This window comes from Rhinatrema bivittatum, chromosome 7 (genome assembly GCF_901001135.1).
Source record: "Rhinatrema bivittatum chromosome 7, aRhiBiv1.1, whole genome shotgun sequence".
NCBI lineage: Eukaryota > Metazoa > Chordata > Amphibia > Gymnophiona > Rhinatrematidae > Rhinatrema > Rhinatrema bivittatum.
Window position 1 is genome coordinate 109,105,506 of NC_042621.1, and position 19,446 is coordinate 109,124,951.

The 19,446-nt window shown below is 43.0% G+C and overlaps 1 protein-coding gene across 2 annotated transcripts in view; it reads left to right on the forward strand.

The window, feature by feature from the left end:
• The first annotated feature begins 2,485 nt into the window (after positions 1–2,485).
• The window catches only part of LOC115095364 (beta-microseminoprotein-like), a 28,310-nt gene continuing 11,349 nt past the window's right edge, over positions 2,486–19,446 (forward strand). Inside the window, exons 1-3 of one of the 2 annotated variants that reach the window (XM_029608913.1) lie at positions 2,486–2,593; positions 5,556–5,676; positions 15,328–15,433. In XM_029608913.1, the coding sequence (XP_029464773.1) occupies positions 2,591–2,593; positions 5,556–5,676; positions 15,328–15,433 (230 nt within the window). In that variant the 5' untranslated portion in view covers positions 2,486–2,590. The remainder of the gene's footprint in view (positions 2,594–5,555; positions 5,677–15,327; positions 15,434–19,446) is intronic. The other variant, XM_029608914.1, reaches the window with a different exon arrangement.

The window sequence follows — 19,446 nt, forward strand, 5'->3', positions numbered from 1 at the left end:
GAGCTATTTGTAGATGGAGTGGAGCCAGTCCATGGATATTTTTGTAGATTGTGGTGAGGGACTTATGAATTATTCTGTAGTGGATTGGTAACCAGTGAAGGTCTTTGAGGACTGGTGTAATGTGATCTCTTCTCCTTTTGTTTGTTAGAATTCTTGCTGCCGTGTTCTGTATCATTTGGAGAGGTTTAGTGTGGGATGATGGGAGGCCTAGAAGGATAGAGTTGCAGTAATCAATTTTCGCAAATATTATTGCTTGGAGCACTGTTCTATAATCATGGAAATGAAATAGGGGTTTCATTCTTTTTAATACGTGCAGTTTGTGGAAGCAGTCTTTGGTTGTTTGGTTGATAAACGATTTTAAATTTAATTTTAAATTAAATTAATTTTAAATTAAATTAAATTAATTTTAAATTAAATTTTAAATTTAAAACTCAGAGCTTTTCTTGATTCCCACGCCCAAGAATCTGTAGTGGTGGAGCTTGATCTCAGTACAAATTAAAGATGATACTCATTTCTTTTTCAATTGTTATAAAAGAGGAGTTCTATACCTCTTTGTTTTCCTTTAGTCTGCTTTTTTCCTACTATTTATCCTCCTGAATATTACCTTGAATTTCAGACGTAATCTGATCCATGTTCAATGGAGTATGTTGAGTAATAACGAGATCTGAATATTGTATTTGGTTTTTTTTGAATAAGCATAAATAAAAAATGTAAAAAAAAATTACTGAAAAGTTCTTTCACCCATCAAACAGTGACCTTCAAATGAGCAGCACGGTAATCACGCAGCCATTTTTCTGCCGCCGGAACAGTGTCCAGCATAACAGAGGCATCCTTCGCGAAAACCTTTAATTCCACTGGATAAATCAATGCATAGCGGAGGTTTAAACTCAGCATACCTTTCTTAATCCCAGCAAACTGCTGCCATTTTCTTTGCAAGTCGGGAGAAAAGTCAGAAAATATCAGAATATGATGATGATTAAAGCTCAGGTTTTAGAGATTTCATGCAGCAGACATAACCAAGTGCTTATCTGTAAAATTATGCAGCTTGACAATAATTGCTCTTGGTCTCCCTCCTTGAGAATGCATCGGGGCTAATGCCCTGTGTGCGCGGTCCAGTTTTAGGTATTCGTGAGTCGCTTCCATGTGAAGTAGGAAAGGCAGCCATGCTGAGAAAAATTTAACTGTCTCAATTCCCTCTGTACGTTCAGGAACTCCTAAAATCTGAATGTTGTATCGACGAGATTGATTTTCCAAGTTGTCCAACTTGTCTAAATTTGCCGAATGATTTCTCTCCATCTTTTCCAGCTTAGCAGTAGTGGCTGCAACTGCGATTTCCAATTTGCTAAGTTTACCTTCATGTTCTTCCAAGCGTTCTGAGTTTTCATGCAAACTCTGCATTAGTTGTGCCATTTTCTCCACAATGACATTCAAGCGAGAGTCCAATTTAGCGGAGATTCGCTCAGCAAAGTTGTCCATAAATTCCCGCATTTCTTCAGATCCCAGCTCAACAGAATGGCCTTCTACCAAATTGTCATCTGACAAGGAGTCGCCATCTTGCATCACTTCTTCCATGCAGGCCTGGTATGTGCATTTCGCAGGCTTATTTTGACCTTCATTTGCCCAGAGTGATGGGATCGAGCGCTTCCCTGTGTCTTTAACAGGAGAGCATCGCTTACACTGGTGGCAGAACAGCAAAAATAGAAAACGGGTGAATTAACAGGAGGTAAGCAGGAGCTCAGTCAACACGCGTCTGCCTTCTTCAGAGCATGACCGGAAGTCCTCCCTCATGGGAAATTTTCAAACACATGCATAAAATTGGGATTTATGCATGGAAATCCCTTTGAAAATTCAGCTCTAAATATATTTGCTAAGAGGTTATCTTACAAATGGCTTTCCCTCTATGGAAGTGTAATGTAAAAAGTTATACCAAGGACATAACAACGACAGAGACTGTATGTTTCTCAGAATTAAAAGTTGTTATTCTTATGCGCACAAGGAAGTCGCTCTTAAAGTTGCAGAATCTGACTTAATCGGTATCCAATTGACTTCACTTAAATAAGCTTTTGCCCAGGATGTTATTACAAACACTTCTTTGATTTAAGATTACAAGGTGAAGACATTTGCTAGCATTAGCATCCCTAAATGTCCTGGTAACCCTAACTAACCTTGAAGACGTGCATTTTTTATAGCTCTTCATTGTGGTATCTAAAACTACAAAGAGATACATTTGTCTTTTCTGTTATCTAAGTGTGGGACCGTTTCACAGACAGTTTCAAGACCTAGCAGTGCCTTCTGGAACTCTTCTGGTATTTTTCCATTGAACAGATGCTTCTAATAAATGTTATTATCTCAGAAGCCTTTCAAAGTTACCTCTCCTTTCTCTGAGTGACATGAACAGGCTGTTGCTGCTGCCAAGACTCTCCCTTAAGTGACAGATTTGACTATTAATCATTATCTTTTAGTGAAATTTCTTTGGAAGACATGTGTTTGCTTGGTGATGTGTTGCACAACCCTTGTCTCACGTTGTATATAAAATCCACCAGCCTAGAGCTGAAGTGTCAGCATTCCCCAGAAGCAGAGGTGCCTCAACATGGTAAGTCTCAGCACTTGTTGGGTCTTTTTTATTGAAATGTGTTTGCTTTTCAGTCATAAAACAGAATACTTTGGTGGTTGCGATATCTCTCATTGGACCAACAAGTAACAAATTTCAAGCAAATTCCTTTTCTTTCCTTACTTTAGAACTTGTGATATCTACTGAAAAACAGCGTTTATATTTTGATATTACTGTGGTTAAGCATTCAGATCCCTTCTTCAGACATCTTTAGATCTTCCAAGAATCAGTATGGTAACAAAAAGCACTTTATCTGAGGCTGTCGGCTCTGACCCAGCCATGTCACTGTGGTACAGGAGACTCTTGTCTGTTGGGATCAGCGGGGCTCGAGTACATTGAGGCGAATTTCCAAATAGTTTGCATCCTCCTAAAGAGCGCAGGTGCTATTAGCGGGTGTAACTTGGGGGTGATTTGCAAGCTGTTTTACCCCTAAGTTACACCAGTTTTCAAAGAGGACTTGCATGTGTAAACTCGCTTTCAAAATTATCCCACAAAAACTACCTGCAGAAACTTACACCTGCTAATTTGTCAAGGGAAAGCTTTCAGGAAAATTTGCATGCACACTTTTCAAAATTTGCATGCACATTTCAAATCTGAGTGCTTTTAAGGAAGATTTTGGGGGAAAGGGTAGTATTACAATTTGATTCTTTCCTTACTGAGCATAATATGTTTGATAATGGCCAGTTTGGATTTAGGAAGGAGTTTGGTAAGGAGACATTGCTAGTATCGTTGTTTGGTGTATTGTATTATACATGGAAAAGAGAAAAACAGGCACATTGATACAATTAGATATATCTTCTGCATTCCATACTGTGACTCATGAGAACCTGCTGACCAGACTTAGATGTATTGGAGTAAGTGGAACTGTTTGACAATGGTTTAAAATCATTCCTGTCTGACAGGGTGCAGAGAGCATATTGTGAAGGGATAGATTCAGATTGGGTATCATGTCCTGCTGGGGTCCCCCAGGGGGTCTGCAATCTCTGCTGCTCTTTTTAACATATTTCTGAGCCCCTTATGTAAATTGTCTGATTTAGGAGTTATATATACAAAATCTATGCAGATGTGCCAATTTTTTAAACTAGTCAGACTTCCGGAGAAATACCTTAAGGTCATTTGCAATTTTGTTTTGCTGCGATTTGAAGCTGGTTAGCTGAAAATGGTTTATTTTTAAATAGTGGAAAGAGAACTATTCTTTGGATTGGGAAAATTTAGGGGAGTTAATTGATTCGAAACTATCTTTGAAAGCTCAAGTATCTAGAGGGGCTAGAATTGCATTTTTTAACCTAAAGAGAGTCAGGCATCTTACATGTTGGTTACCACTTAATGATTTTAAGATCATGATACAAGCTATTGTTCTAAGTCATTTAGATTAGTGTAATGCTATATATATTTAGGACTCCAAGCTTACCTGATTAATGTGCTGCAATAAGTGCAAAATGCAGTGGTGCATCTTACTTTTGGATTACAATGGCTGGAGAGTTTGATGCTCTTTATGAAAGATTTACACTAGCCATATATCCCAAAGGATTTATTTTAAGGTATTTTCAATAGCATATAAAGCTATTTATCCTGAATCACATCCCTTGGCTGGAAAATTGAAATGGTATAGGCCTATATAGTTTTTGAGATCATGCACTCAAATGCTATTGCATGTACTATCTTTAAGTTTGTGTCACCTCCATACCACTAGAACAAGAGCATTCTCTGCTGCAATTACAGTTCTATGGACTGTGGGAAGAACAAGATTATCTAGTGTTTCATAAGCAATTGAAAGCAGTCTTATTTTGCCAAGCTTATGACCATGTGATGCTGTAGTGTTCAGTTTAGTTTTAATAGATGCAGTGAAAAAGTGCTAAAAATGTTTAATTTTATATAATTTTACTGTTTTTTAGAGTTTTAACTGTTTTAATTTGTTTTATTTTGATGTGTTCTGTGTATTTTAATGGTAAAGTTGTAATCTGTGTTTGTGTATTTTAATTGTAATACTGTAATCCACATTGAACAATGAGGAATCGTGGAATATAAGATGTCCATCTAAATAAATAAATTAATTAATAGATTTCTCTTAGAAGGAAAATCATCTCTTAAATACAACACATCCTCTTCTAAACAACTTCTGTACTTTTCTGTGGCACACAGGGCCCGCACTTCAGTTTCTCTAGTCATAATAATCATAATAGCAACGTTCTGACTCCCTTTTAGATGACAAAATGGTGGTGGTGAATTCATTTTTCTACTTAAAATTTTGTCACATGCTATTTCTGAGGCTTGGGATTTTAATGAGGGTTGGGGTATCTGGATGATATATATGTTGATTGGCTGGTGTTCTAATTAATTTTCTTACCATTTGTTTTCCTGATTCATTTTTTATCTCCCTTCTTTTTGAGAAGAAAGGAGGTAATTTTCAAAGAGGTTACATGCATAAATATATCATATTATTGCAGCAATTTTCAAAGCCCATTTATGCATTTAAAGTGCACTTGCATATGAAATGGACAAATCAATTGCAATTATCAAAAGCCCACTTACATGTGTTAAGTGCATTTACATGTATAAAACCAAATTGAAGTGTGTAAATCCTTTTGAAAATCACCCCCCTAATGCATACTATGTTTTGTTAGTTTTCTTACTTGTATTGATTTAGTTGTCTTGTTATGCATGGAATAATTTGTATTCTTTGAAACTAATTCAAATGGATTTAATCTGAACTGTGAATTTAAAAATCCATTCTGCATGGCCATCATCCTAGAGATAGCTGCAGATCTGATTTTGAATTTAGAAGCTTACAAATAGTAAGTATGAAAAGTGGAATATAAATCTAAATAAAATAAAAACATTAATACATAAATAAATACTTTACCTCAAACAAAAGGTCGAATAATTGTTTGATATTTGATTTGCTGCTGAATTTGCCCAAGTCTCATAATGTCCTTTTTCACAGCAGTACATTTGGATCAGCATTCTTGCCTTTGGCATCTGCATCTCACTAACTGATGCATTCTGTCAATTGAAACAACCAGTTGCTGAATTGGACAGTAAAGGCAACATTATAGTTCCAACAGGTAAGACAATATTTTATCACAGTTATAGACTGTCATGGTTACAGAGTGCCATAGCTATATAGCATGACTGTTAAAGACCATAGTGTCTGTAGATTCGAGAGGAGACAGTGGCTAGTGAATTGAAACATTAGTAGAGTGAGTTCCTCAGACTTTGACTACTGTAAGGAAAGGGAAACTTGCTTAAATGCTCTCTTTTTCTATATTATCATTCCGTATTTTATCATTATCAAACTTCAGCACTTTCTAATCATTTGGGTCTGTTGATGCCATTAAGTATGCTGAAGATCTATCAGGGTAGCTCTCTATGAATAATCTATTACTTTGAGACCTATACCACTCTGAGCTCTAAGGATATACAATCTCAGCATACACTGATTTTTAAAGATTACCTGATGGACATGGAGGAGTTTTCTTGTTCTTACATCCAATTCTTCAAGATCTTTATAGGGCCAATTTACTATTCCAAAGCTTAATGAGAGTGCAGGGATTGCATGCTGATTTATAACTTGATTCTTATTCCGTGCTGTTAAAGCACTTTTCAATATTAGTTTCAGTCTCCTATAGCATTTTTTTACTAATCTTTTCTCTCAGTATGCCAAATTTTTCCACCTTTTTCTACTCCTATATTTATATAAATTTCCTGCTTCACTTCCTTTTTATTGCAATCATCAGTCAGGGAGATACTTTTGGAGATCTATATCCAGATGCAGTCCAGATAGCAAAGTTAGCTGTATAAACTTATCCAGCTAACTTTGGAGGCATATTCAACAGTGCAGCCACACTAGTGAATATAGCCGGCTATCTTAATTAGTTAGTCGGATAACTTTAGGACAGCTCTTTGACTCGACTAGACTTAGCCGGCTAAATCATCAGGCTAATTCTGAATATTGGAGTTAGCCAGTTGAGTTAGCCAGCTAAGTTAACTCCTTGTTACATCCCTGAACCGCCCCTAACTTAACCAGCTAAATTCTAGCATCCTAACTTATTAACCAGCTAGAATTTAGCTGGATAAAGGCTGAATATAGCTAGGTAAGCCATTTAGATAGATAACTTAGTTTATCCAACTAAATGGCTTTTGAATATGGACTTCTTTATGTTTAGAATACAGAAAATACACAAGTATATGCTAATTTTATAAATGTAAGTGCTTTGAAAATTCACTCCTATACTTTTAGTTTTGCCCACTGCTCTTCCACTTCACCTAGATTTCCCATCCTGCAAATGACTCCTTGAAATACTCCCCCATTGTAACAAAGTTAATTTTCTTGAAGTCTAGGACCTTCACCATAGAATAAACCATCACTGCCTGCACTCTAATACTGAACAACACCATCCAGTCATCACTGGATCTCAGATGATCATCCACTATGACATCACAAACACTGTCCCCATTGGTAAGCCTCAAGTCCAATATTGCCCCCTCCCTTGTGGGTTCTGTTATCAATTGATATAACAGTTCTCCCTGCACAGACTTGTGGATCTTCCTGCTTCTAGAAGACACTGCAGTCGGGATATTTTAATCAATAACCGACAGATTGAAATCCCTGAGCAATAGAACCTCCCCTTTCATAGAAATTTGGTGAATATCCTCCATTAAATCTCTATTTCTTCTAACTACAATGGAGGGTCTTTACATTACACCATCATAAACAGATGTTTCATTCCCTCTTTCCAGATTAACGCACAGTGCCTCCTCCTCTTGTAAGCCTAGCAATACTGTTGCTTTAGTATTGGGGGGGTTTTATATCTATAATGCCACACCTCTTCCTTTCCTTCCTACCTGGTCCTCCTGAATAGCTTCTAGCCAGGTATAACTATATTCTAGTTATGGATTTCTGTGTACCACATCTCTATGTCAGTGACTACATCCAAGTCAGCCTCTTCCATGACCGCCTCTAGATCTGGGAGTTTATTACCCATACTATGAGAATTGGTGTATGAAACTGTCCAAATGTTGCCCTTTTTTCCCATTTCTATACAAATGTTAAATGTTTTACCACCTGAGGAATTTGTTCACCCATCCTCAAAGATCCTAGTTTAAAGTCCTCCTCAGCAAGTTTGCTAGTCTGTCCTTGAAGATGCTGCATCCCTTCTTCAGCAGATGAACTCCATTTCTACACAGCAATCCTTGAAACATCATCCCATGGACCAAAAAGTTGAAATACTCTCATTGACACTATCTATGCAGCTATTCATTCATTTCCAGAATGTGAGTTTCCTTGCCTGGGACTTTATGCTTTATTGGGAGGCCCGAGGTGAATACCACCTGTTCACCTATCTGCTATACTCTCTCTTCCAGAGTCATGAGTTCACTTTTGATACGATCTGTGTGGTACCTAGCAGTATCATTTGTGTCAACCTGAATGATGGTTATACTCGGCAACCTCTCCATGATGTCTCAGATCTTGGCACCCAGCAGAGAGCACACCTCCCGGGACAGTATGTCTAGTCAGAAGAAGGATGCCTCTATGCCCCTCAGGAGAGAGTCACCAATCACCACTAACCTTCACTTCCTGGGTACAGTGGTTTCTGATCCTATAGCTTTAGAGCATGTGAGGTTAGGTTCTCTCTCATCCTGGGATAGTTTATCCACTTCTCTCAGGCTCCCTTGCCTCCTAAATGTTGGCTCCATCCATACCATAGTCCTGCTTGATGTTGGTGTTTGAGGTAATTGTGGGTGGATCCTTGGGCCGGTGGCAGATGACCACGCCCCCGGGGGAAGATCCCGAGAGGGACCACCGGTCAGGAGACAGACACACACTAGTTTTTTTTATTAAACAGTATATTGAACCACCAGAGGTGGCAGTAGTGAGCTGGAAGTGCCCGGCAGGGCTGTAGTCCCTCAGATACTGGAACAGCGATCCTGGATAACTGAGCTGTAGAGAAACTGAATATAGTGAGTAGGCAGGGTATGCAGATTTCAGGAACAGAGCCTTGATGGTAACACTCACACAATAGTCTCTAGAAGTAGTCCAGATGTTGGAATAGGTTAGGCCCTTGAGGAGCGAGTACCTGGTTCCCAAGGAAAGCTCTGAGAGAGAGAAGATAACTCACTGGTGTAGAAGGCAGCGATGACTTCCAGGCAGAATGAGTATTCAGCAACCAGTCCAGGAACATGGGCCCTCGAGGAGCGAGTGCCGGTTCCTGACTGTGACCTGAAAAACAAAGAGAGAGCGAGGCCCCCGAGGAGCAGGTACCTCTTGTAAGTCCGAGGAGGCAGAGAAGCTTAGGTAGAGTAACCCTTGCTAACTCGATACGTTAGCGATTTCTAAGACCTTATATATCCGGTACTGATGATGTCATCTCAGGGGGACGCCCCTGAGGTTCGCGCCACTGCTGGTACATCAGCCGGGGCTGCGCCATGCTCACGCCCTTAGGCCCTTGTGAATCATGGTGGATTGCAGCGTCGAGCCGCTCCGGGGACACCGGAGGAAGACAGCAGAGAGATGCTGCGGCAGCCAACCTTCCACTTGAGCAAGAGGGAGTTGCCAAAGAGGTGAGGAGGGCGGAGTGGAGACGTCGAGCAGTGACGGTCGCAACACTTGATCAGCCCTTGCCCCTCATACACTGTCTCTTTGAGAGCACCTTACTGCCAACACTTTCCAGAATATAGTCTGCCATTCTGAGGTCAGCTTTGAGCTGTAGGTCCTACTGACTTCCTTCAGGCTCTCTGGCCTTCTGGTAATGATGATTCCATCCTCACCATAGTCACATCTGACCAGCCCTAGTTCCTCTGGCTGTACAACCTCCCTGGCAGTGCCTTCCTGATAGCACTCCGACTAAATATCATAGCGATATTAAGTCAGAGGTTCCAAAAAAAAAAAAGAAAAAAAGCTGTCCGCCAGCTCGCGGGTCGGAAAATGGATGCTCAATTTTGCCGGCGTCCATTTTCTGAACCCGTGGCTGTCAATGGGTTCAACAACCGACACTGGTAAAATTGGGACGCGTTGGTTGTCAGACCCGCTGACAGCCGCCACGTCTGCTAATAAAGGAGGCGCTAGGGACGTGTTAGTGTCTCTAGTGCCTCCTTATTAGCGTGGCCCCTAATTTAAATAAAGAATCGCACGCCCAGGAGAGGTTCCTGGGCGCGCGTTGGGAGAGCGGGTGCTAGCCTTGGAGCGCCGGCTCTCCTGCAGAGTTTTTTGAATTGTCCTGTAGGTTAGCAGGTGCTATAAATTAGGGTGGAGCCTGACCAGAAGGGGTATGGCAGAGGCAGAGCAGCCAGCTCATCTAGTCCAGATATGGAGAGAGACTTGGATGAAGGAGATGAGAGACTGACTGGGTAGCTCAGTACTACTGGAATGCTTTGGGGAGAATTCTTTGCTCTAGGAGCTGACTGTTAAGAAATTGACTTTAAACCAGAAAAGTGACCTATGCACAAGCCTTCTGACAGACAAACCAGTTGAGAAACAGTTGAAGTAAACTAGGTTTGAGCAACAGTGAAATTTGTAAAGTTTCACCCATTCCTTCTTAGTGGGATTGGTAATTTGGTTAACTCAAAGAGTAAAACTGCATGTGAGAAAGCTGGTACAAACAATACTGCTGTGAGAAATGAGCTCTAGTGGCAGATAAACTTCACTAAAGTTGGGAGTTGAGTTATTAGCACTGTGAGGTTTCCTTCTTGCCCTAGTGAGAGTGTCTGAATGAAAAAGCTTCAGGGTTTTTTTGTTTTTTTTAATATTTGTATTGATGTGAGTAAACATTTATCATACTACACTAAACACAGTTAGACTAAGAAGTTTAAAACGGGGGGGGGAGAGAATTGGATTCATACAGCAACCAGCAAAGGCCCCGACTTATACGGTCTGGGAAACAAGTATGGAGTAACTTGCTGATGCGGCGGTTACACCCTAAACGAATAAGCCTTGAAACTGTTGATGCATGTCTAACATTGCTTTCTGCTTCAATGGCAAGGATAACAGGGAATTGGATTCAAACACCAACCAACAAGGGCGCTGTCTTTTACAGTGTGGGAAACTGATAAGCATGGGGATAACCCACACGGCACTGCAGATATTACCATAAGCTTACTGGGCAGACTGGATGGACCATTTGGTCCTTTTCTGCTGACATTTCTAAGTTTCTATGTTTCTATGATAACATGAGAGCAGAAATTCAGTAAAGATGTTTAAACTCACAATTGTTGTTTTTCTTATCACCAGAAAGTCCTTGAGGTTATCCGTCTAAACAGCAAACGTGGCATATTCAGTCACTTATCCATCTAAATTATAGCCGGATAAGTAATTATAATTTAGCTGGATAAAAAAGGGGCGTTTTGGGGGGCATTGCATGGAGGGGCAGAGATATCCGGCTACCCTAACCGAATATCAAGTATATCCAGCTAGCTTAGCCGGATTACTTTAGAAGTTATCAAGATAACACGCTACTTAACCGGATATCCTTAAAAGATATCCGGCTAAGTAGCGCTGTCGTGACCCTACAAAATAAAGGTTCAGAGCAGAGGGCAGCCAATCCCCTCCTTCCCCTCCCCTCCCAAGCCCTATAATAATGTCTTGCCAGACCGTGGTCTCCTCCCTCCTCCCCAAACCTTTTAAAACTTGAGCAAGTGCCTCACAGTGCCTGGTGCCGATCATTAAACACTCCAGCTGCCTCCCCCACCTACACACCACGAAGAATTATGGCACATTTTATCATTGCTATTTATTAATTTATTCAGTTTTGGTACTGTTGAAAATTCATCTTCCTCTGTAAAGGTAATATTTAAGTTCCCTTTGCCACTACACATACAATAATGCCTGGTTTGAAAATTCCGTTGAGGAATAGACCACTCACCCTGCAGCTGCTGAAAAGTGTACCATTGCTTAAGTTCTGGATGAACAAATTGCCCTAAATGGCTTTTGAATATCTACCACTGTTATTATTAAATTCCTACATTTTTGGATCTCTTGATCCACAAAAGTAACATTTACAGACTATATCATATTTTCGGCAGTACTACCCATTTTGACTACAGTACATCTTCCCATTCAGAATAATGGATATGCCATCCATTTATTAAGGAGAGTGGACATTTTGTCAAGCACATCTAAGGTATTATGGGCATATAACTCCTTTTCAGAACGCACCAACCAAATACCTAGATATTTCCTATTTTCTACATTCCATTTCAGAGGGAAGGGAGAATTTCATCTATTCTTTTATGATAACTCAAGTGGGGAAACTTCAGATTTATCCAAATTTATTTTCAATCCTGAAAAATTCCCCAAAGTTTCTGAAGCTGTTATTATATCTCCCAAACGCTCTCTTGGATTACCTATGAATAATAACATATCAGCGGAAAGGCTTAACTTGATACTTTTCTGCCCAATGGAGATGCCTTTAAAACTTGCATATCACGTCATTTGTTAGCCATGGGTTTCAATGAAAATACATATAATAGGGAGGATAAGGGACATCCCTGTCTTGTTCCCTCTATATAACTGAAATTGATCAGATAACGTACCATGTGTTTCTCATACAAAAGCTTAACCCATCCCAAGAACTCTTCTTCAAAACCAAATTTCTCAGGCACCCATCACAAATAAGGCCATTCCACCCTATCAAAGTCTTTTTCAGAGTCTGTACTGACCAGAACCCTTCTACGATTCAACTCTTCTTTCCCTGGTTCAGCCAGATTTGAGGAATAGCAATGAACCTTAATAAACCCCATCTGGTCTGTGGAAACTATTGACTGCGTGACTGCATTTACTCTAATGGCTAAAACTGCCACCAATATTTTGATATCTTGATTGAGAAGAGATATTGACCAATATGATTCCGGAAACAGAGGATCGTTGCCTGGTTTGGGAATTCAATTTACTGATATTAAATTATGTCCCAGCTCAAAATAGCTCTTCTCCCGTGCTAAGATAAACATTTCTATTTGTGGCTGTATCACCTCATCTCCCAGAATCCTATATAACTTAGGTCTAAACTCATCTGGGCCTGGGGCCTTGCCCAAACTCAATTGTTTGATAGATTGTCTTACTTCACCATCTTGAATCAGAGCATCCAAATCTTCCCCTTATGTATCTGTCAGGCGGGGAAAGTTAGTTTCCTTAAAATAATCCTGGAGAAAATTAGCCTCAGACGTGACCCCAGTATACAGTTTCTTATAATAATCTTCAAACATTTTTAATATCTCTTTTGTGTTGGATGCAATGTTCACTTTATATTCCAATCATGTAATCATTATTCTAGGTTTATTATTTTTTAGCAAGTTTGCTCCTAGTTTTCCTGCCTTATTGCTCCATTGGAGCAATTTATATTTATAATATAAGATTATTTCAAGCTTTTTGCTACAAAAGGGCATTTAATTCTGCATGATTTATTTCCATCTCATGCCATGTCCTGGGATCTAGCAAGCTAATGTTTTCTTTTTAATTGTAAGTTCTAAAATGTTCTGGTTTTGCTTTTAGCTTTGTTTGCTTGATAAGAGATAATGGGGCGGATTTTAAAAGGGTTACGCGCATAAGTTACGCGCGTAACCCTTAAAACCCCCCCTGCACGCGCCGAGCCTACTTTGCATAGGCTCGGCGGCGCTCGCAATCCCCGGGACGCGCGTAAGTCCCGGGGCTTTGCTAGGGGTGTGTGTCAGGGGGGCGTGTCGAGGGGGGGGGGCGGCGTGACGTTCGGGGCATTCCGGGGGGCGTTCCGGGGGCGTGGCCGAGGCCTCCGGACCAGCCTCCGGGTCGGGTGATGGCACGCCAGCGGGCTACCGGTGCGCGCGAGTTACACCTGTCTTGAGCAGGCGTAACTTTTGAGATAAAAGTAGGGGGGTTTAGACAGGGAAAGGGAGGGGAAGGGAGGGGAAGGTGGGGGAGGCGGAGGGAACGGGCAGCGCGCGCAAGGCTCGACGCACGCAAGGTGCACAAAATGTGCACCCCCTTGCGCACGCTGACCCCGGATTTTAAAACATACGCGCGGCTACGCGTGTATCTATTGAAATCCGGCATACTTTTGTTTGCGCCTGGTGCGCGAACAAAAGTACACGCTCGCGCTTTTTTTTAAATGTACCCCAATATACCCTCTAAGGACTGCCTTCACTACATTACAAGAAAAAGTTTCAGTTTTAAACCAAACTGAAAGGGGTCTAATGAATTAGATTGTACTATCCTTTGAATTACCTACACTATTGTTCTTATCATAACTGTTTAAGAAGAAAGGACTGGCAACCCTGCAGAAAATTCTTACTAATTCTGAAGCATGGTTTAACACCTGTAAAGAGCTGTAGAATGTGCTAGTGCTAGCAAAGACCTGGGATCCCTACATGAAGGAACTTAACCCTAATGGAAAGTAAAGAACAGCTGTCTTTCTTGTGAATGCAGAACTTTGTATCTAAATCCAAAAAGGATAGATTATTTTATTTATTTATTTAAAATTCTTATATACCGCACAATGGGTAGGGGGCTATCCGTCTAGGCGGGTTACATATTTGCACATACACAAGTAGTATTACACATTAACAAACAGGTCAAGTTGTGTATAAATCAGTAAATCTGTTGCTAGAGTGATTAGGCTAAGTGAATCTGGCTCTTGGAGTCCTGGATGTTGGCTCTTGCTGCTGTCTTATATTACAAGAAATGTACAGTCTTAATCTGGATCTAAGTGAGATTTGTCTGATCAATGCTGAAATCTATTTTTGCTTTAAAGTTTAGTGTCTGGTTAAAGGACTGGTTAAAGGCTGGAGAGAAATTCTGTGCCTCTCCTGTTTTATTCATTGCATGAAGAATTAGATGAATGAAGTGTTGTAAGTCTCATGATTCAAGCCTTACAAGCCTGACAGAAATGGGAAGCTTTTGATTGCCAGAAACTGAGTTAGTAGAGGGCGAAAGAGCCCTTATTAGAAAACCCACTCAGAATTCAGGAGGGGGAAGGTAGCCCAGCCTATGACTGACTGACTTTCCCCTGCCATTGGCCAAACTCACTGCCACACTAGCTATTCACTGTAAGACTCCCACACAGAACGAAAGCAGACTGCAGCGCCCCCTTGTGGACCAGATACATCATCCTTTACGCTACCCTTTTCCATCTTTTTCCCAGGACTTTTGTTTCTTTGCAAAACCCCTGTTAATCAAACACACCTTAATCATACAATCATTGCACTTCTCTGAAGCTGAATCTCTGCTCCACCCTTCTGGAACTACAATACCCAGAAGGCTGCTGAGCTTTCTCCCTGATAACTGTACCCTCTCTTCCCGCATAGTGCCATCTTTAGTTCTTGATGGCCATCCTTTCTATATCTCTGGGTTTTCCCAGTGATGAAAACTCATCGTTTACAATTAGTAAGAAATAATACATAACTATGTATAAATGTCTGTAAATATCCTGCCGAATTCCAAAGACAGGGTCACAGAATTTTGTAACTCTTGTCAGATCTTCTACCCGCAGAGCCGGCACAGAAAGCAGGGGGCATTACATATGGTGTATAACAGCTATGATACAGAAAAGCTATGGGAAAGGGCAGCTGGGGTATATAACAGCTATTACAAGGTAGAACACTGCAGATGCAGTTCTTATAGGACATCCTGTGAGCTGATCACTAGGATACAGAACTGTAGTACATGATTGTTGTACAAGGCAGGTCTAGAATACTGAAGGGATGGAAGTTGCTTGGATTTGGTGCTTTATGCGCTTTTCTGTCTTTTTCAGCATGTGTTGATGATGATGGAACTCGCCACAATTTTAAGACTGAGTGGGTAAAGGATTGCATGGACTGTAGCTGTGACTCAGCTGGTACAATGCAATGCTGCTTCAAGTAAGTGTTCATACAAATGCAAAATCCCCTTTGGTGGGTAAATTTGTGAGGCGGTCATCTTGGGTACTGATTACATTTGTCTGTGGCTGAAGGGGCTAGGTTCTTTGTAAGGGGTTAAAGCGACCTTCAACTCTTGTCTTACCGTGGGGTCTTATGAAGAGTCTGCAGAATCACTGCGCAGTGCCTCCACTAAGAATTAAGAGTACATTATCAATAGGACACTTAGCTGCAAAATTACGTGCACACTTTTCAGCTTGCACACAAGTAGATTTTCAAGCTCCAGGCACCTGCCTAAACTGAATTTGAAAATTGGGTTATTATGCGGATAAATATTAAGTGCGTGCATTTATGAGAAGCAATAGAGGGTGTAAAGTTAGATGTGCTAGCAGCTGCCCAGAATGTCCCTTTCTTACATGGCAAGGTTTGTCCATGTTAGGGAAGTACACGCCTGCCTTCAGGTAGCTGGAAAGCCACAAATCCACATATGACTGACTTAAGTACATTAACTCTGAGGTCCATATTTAGCCATTGAATATATCCAGTTATCTTAAAGTTAGCTAGACATGTTTATCCGGATAACTTTAGGACAGGCCTACAAGCCAACCAGAGTTAGCCGGATAACTTATCTGGCTGAATTAACTCCTCCCAGTTTCGCCCCTGGAATGCCCCTAACTTAAATGGCTAAATTCTAGCTGGATAAGTGCCCAAATCTACATTCAGTCAGATAACTTCTAAGTTATCCAGCTAAATGCTTTTATGGACCTTCTAATTGTTACTTGTGTAACCCCTCTACTGCCATTTATCCATGAAGGCAGAAGTCAGAGGTGTCCTGACCCAGTCTGTCACAGCCCCAGGGTGGATTCTCCAAAAGGGTGAAGGCTTGATCTCCAGGGCCCAAGGTGCATGGGGAGAAAACTCTGGTCTCAGTAAGTGTAGTGTAGATGGATGTAAATGCCAAATAACTAGATGGGACACTCTAATGGGGTGTTCCAAATGAATACTACTGTAGATCTTCACTAGTAATCATTTGGTAGCATACACACTGGTTCTTTGTTACATCCGTTTTTCAACTCAGTTTCCCAAATGTCTCTCTCTCTCTCTCTGTATCTATGATTGCATGCCTCAGTATTTGGTTCTGAGATGTCCTGCTGCTCAGGGTAGGCTTATGGTCTTCTAGTGCTGTCAGAATATCCTTCCCGCAAAATGCCATAAATCCATGGTAGCATGTCACAGCTCCCAATCTTCTTCTTTTCTCATCCCAGGGTGAAGACTCCGGTGGGAGTCTCACATCCCCAGGACTCTCTCTCATTCCCCGCTTATACCCCCCAGCCTTTCTGGTCCCCTTTCACAAACCCCTGAGTCTCTGCTTTCCCGAGTCTCCACTCAATTGCCAACTCCCAGCTCTGCCATCCCGTCCCTGAGATCCCTTTCTCCCAAGTCCCCAATTAATCCTCCAGTCTCTACTCATTCCCCTAACCCAGTCCCTATGTATGCGCTCTTCCTCTTCCACCAATTCCTGAATCCCTATTGCCTTCTCCCAATCCCAATCCCTGCTCATACCTCAAATCCAAGTCCTGATTTCCCACTGTTCCCTTCCACCAATTCCTGAGTTCCTGCTTTCTTGACTTCTCATTGTTCCTCCATCCTTGAGTCTCTGCCCTTTCATGCCCCACGCATTTCCCCCAGCTTAAAGGCTGCTCCCCTCTCTCACTCTCCTTCACCTTTCTCCCCCATGCATAGACCATCCAGCATATCTAATCTACTCCTGCTGCTGCCAGCTTCTCCCCTTCCATGTGGTTCAGATCTGCTCTGTGACTGGCATGGAAGGGAAGGCGCTGACAGTAGGAGTGGTGGGATAAAAATATCAGACCACCAGCCTTCATCTCCTCCTATCTGGCCCATGGAGGGGAAGTGTGCTGCCCCTCACATCCTTGATCCCATCACTCTCCTCTTCTAGCTTAACCCCTTCCTTCCCATCTCTCTCCTTTCCCTCCCTTCTTCTATCTCTCTCCTCCACTACATGCTTTTTCATCTCTCTCCTTTTCCTCCCCTCTCCTTTTGGTGTAGCCAGTAGCATAGGCCGCTGGGGCTCAGGGCATGTGTTATAAGCCCTCGTGGCCCTCTTCTCCTTCTACCTGCGTGCCTCTGCTTTGAAACAGGAAGTGCACAAGTAGAGAAAAGAAAGGGACCACTGGGATTGGCAGCTTTCCGCGTAAGCTGCTGTGACTGCTGGCAAGTTCCTTCCACCAGCACGGAGTGCTCCTGCTTCTGCCTGCCAGTCACCCTACACCAAAGGTGACTCTGCTCCAGCCCAGTGCTGCTGCTTCTGCCTGCCAGTCACCCGACACCAAAGGTGACTCTGCTCCAGCCCAGTGCTGCTGCTTCTGCCTGCCGGTCACCCGACACCAAAGGTGACTCTGCTCCAGCCCAGTGCTGCTGCTTCTGCCTGCCAGTCACCCGACACCAAAGGTGACTCTGCTCCAGCCCAGTGCTGCTGCTTCTGCCTGCCAGTCACCCGACACCAAAGGTGACTCTGCTCCAGCCCAGTGCTGCTGCTTCTGCCTGCCAGTCACCCGACACCAAAGGTGACTCTGCTCCAGCCCAGTGCTGCTGCTTCTGCCTGCCGATCACCCGACACCAAAGGTGACTGCTCCAGCCCAGTGCTGCTGCTTCTGCCTGCCAGTCACCCGACACCAAAGGTGACTCTGCTCCAGCCCAGTGCTGCTGCTTCTGCCTGCCAGTCACCCGACACCAAAGGTGACTCTGCTCCAGCCCAGTGCTGCTGCTTCTGCCTGCCAGTCACACGACACCAAAGGTGACTCTGCTCCAACCCAGTGCTGCTGCTTCTGCCTGCCAGTCACCCGACACCAAAGGTGACTCTGCTCCAGCCCAGTGCTGCTGCTTCTGCCTGCCAGTCACCCGACACCAAAGGTGACTCTGCTCCAGCCCAGTGCTGCTGCTTCTGCCTGCCGGTCACCCGACACCAAAGGTGACTCTGCTCCAGCCCAGTGCTGCTGCTTCTGCCTGCCGGTCACCCGACACCAAAGGTGACTCTGCTCCAGCCCAGTGCTGCTGCTTCTGCCTGCCGGTCACCCGACACCAAAGGTGACTCTGCTCCAGCCCAGTGCTGCTGCTTCTGCCTGCCGGTCACCCGACACCAAAGGTGACTCTGCTCCAGCCCAGTGCTGCTGCTTCTGCCTGCCGGTCACCCGACATCAAAGGTGACTCTGCTCCAACCCAGTGCTGCTGCTTCTGCCTGCCAGTCACCCGACACCAAAGGTGACTCTGCTCCAGCCCAGTGCTGCTGCTTCTGCCTGCCAGTCACCCGACACCAAAGGTGACTCTGCTCCAGCCCAGTGCTCCTGCTTCTGCCTGCCAGTCACCCGACACCAAAGGTGACTCTGCTCCAGCCCAGTGCTGCTGCTTCTGCCTGCCAGTCACCCGACACCAAAGGTGACTCTGCTCCAGCCCAGTGGTTTTATTTATCGTGGCATGCGTTGGGCCCCCTTCGCTACAAAGTCCAGTACCTCCACCCCTGCTTTCACCCTTCCCTCATCTCTTTCCTCTTGCACTCTTTCTTCCTTCCCCCATCTTTCTCTCTGTCTTATTTCTCATCCCTACTGCTCTTAATTTTCTCCTCCTTCACCCCTTAACACCCTCATCTCATCTCTATCCTCCATCCCATCTTCTTTATCTTCTCCTATAGCCCTCCTTATTCACTCGTATTTCCCCTGCACCTTATTTTATCTTTCTCCTCTTCTACCCCTCCTCTATCTCTAATTTCCTCCATGTCTCCTCCTGCTTAATGGAGCTCTCCCCAGATAGCAGCATCATGGACATTGGGGACTCTAAGGACACTCAGCACTACCTCTCTCCACACCTCCCTCTGCCCTTGTGTTTCTGCTTTCAACAGGAAGTGCACAAGGGGAGGGGGACAGGGTTACACCGTGCTGCTGTACGATTGGTAGGATGGGAGAAGGCAGCATGGAGTGGTCAGTCTGCACTGTGTTGGC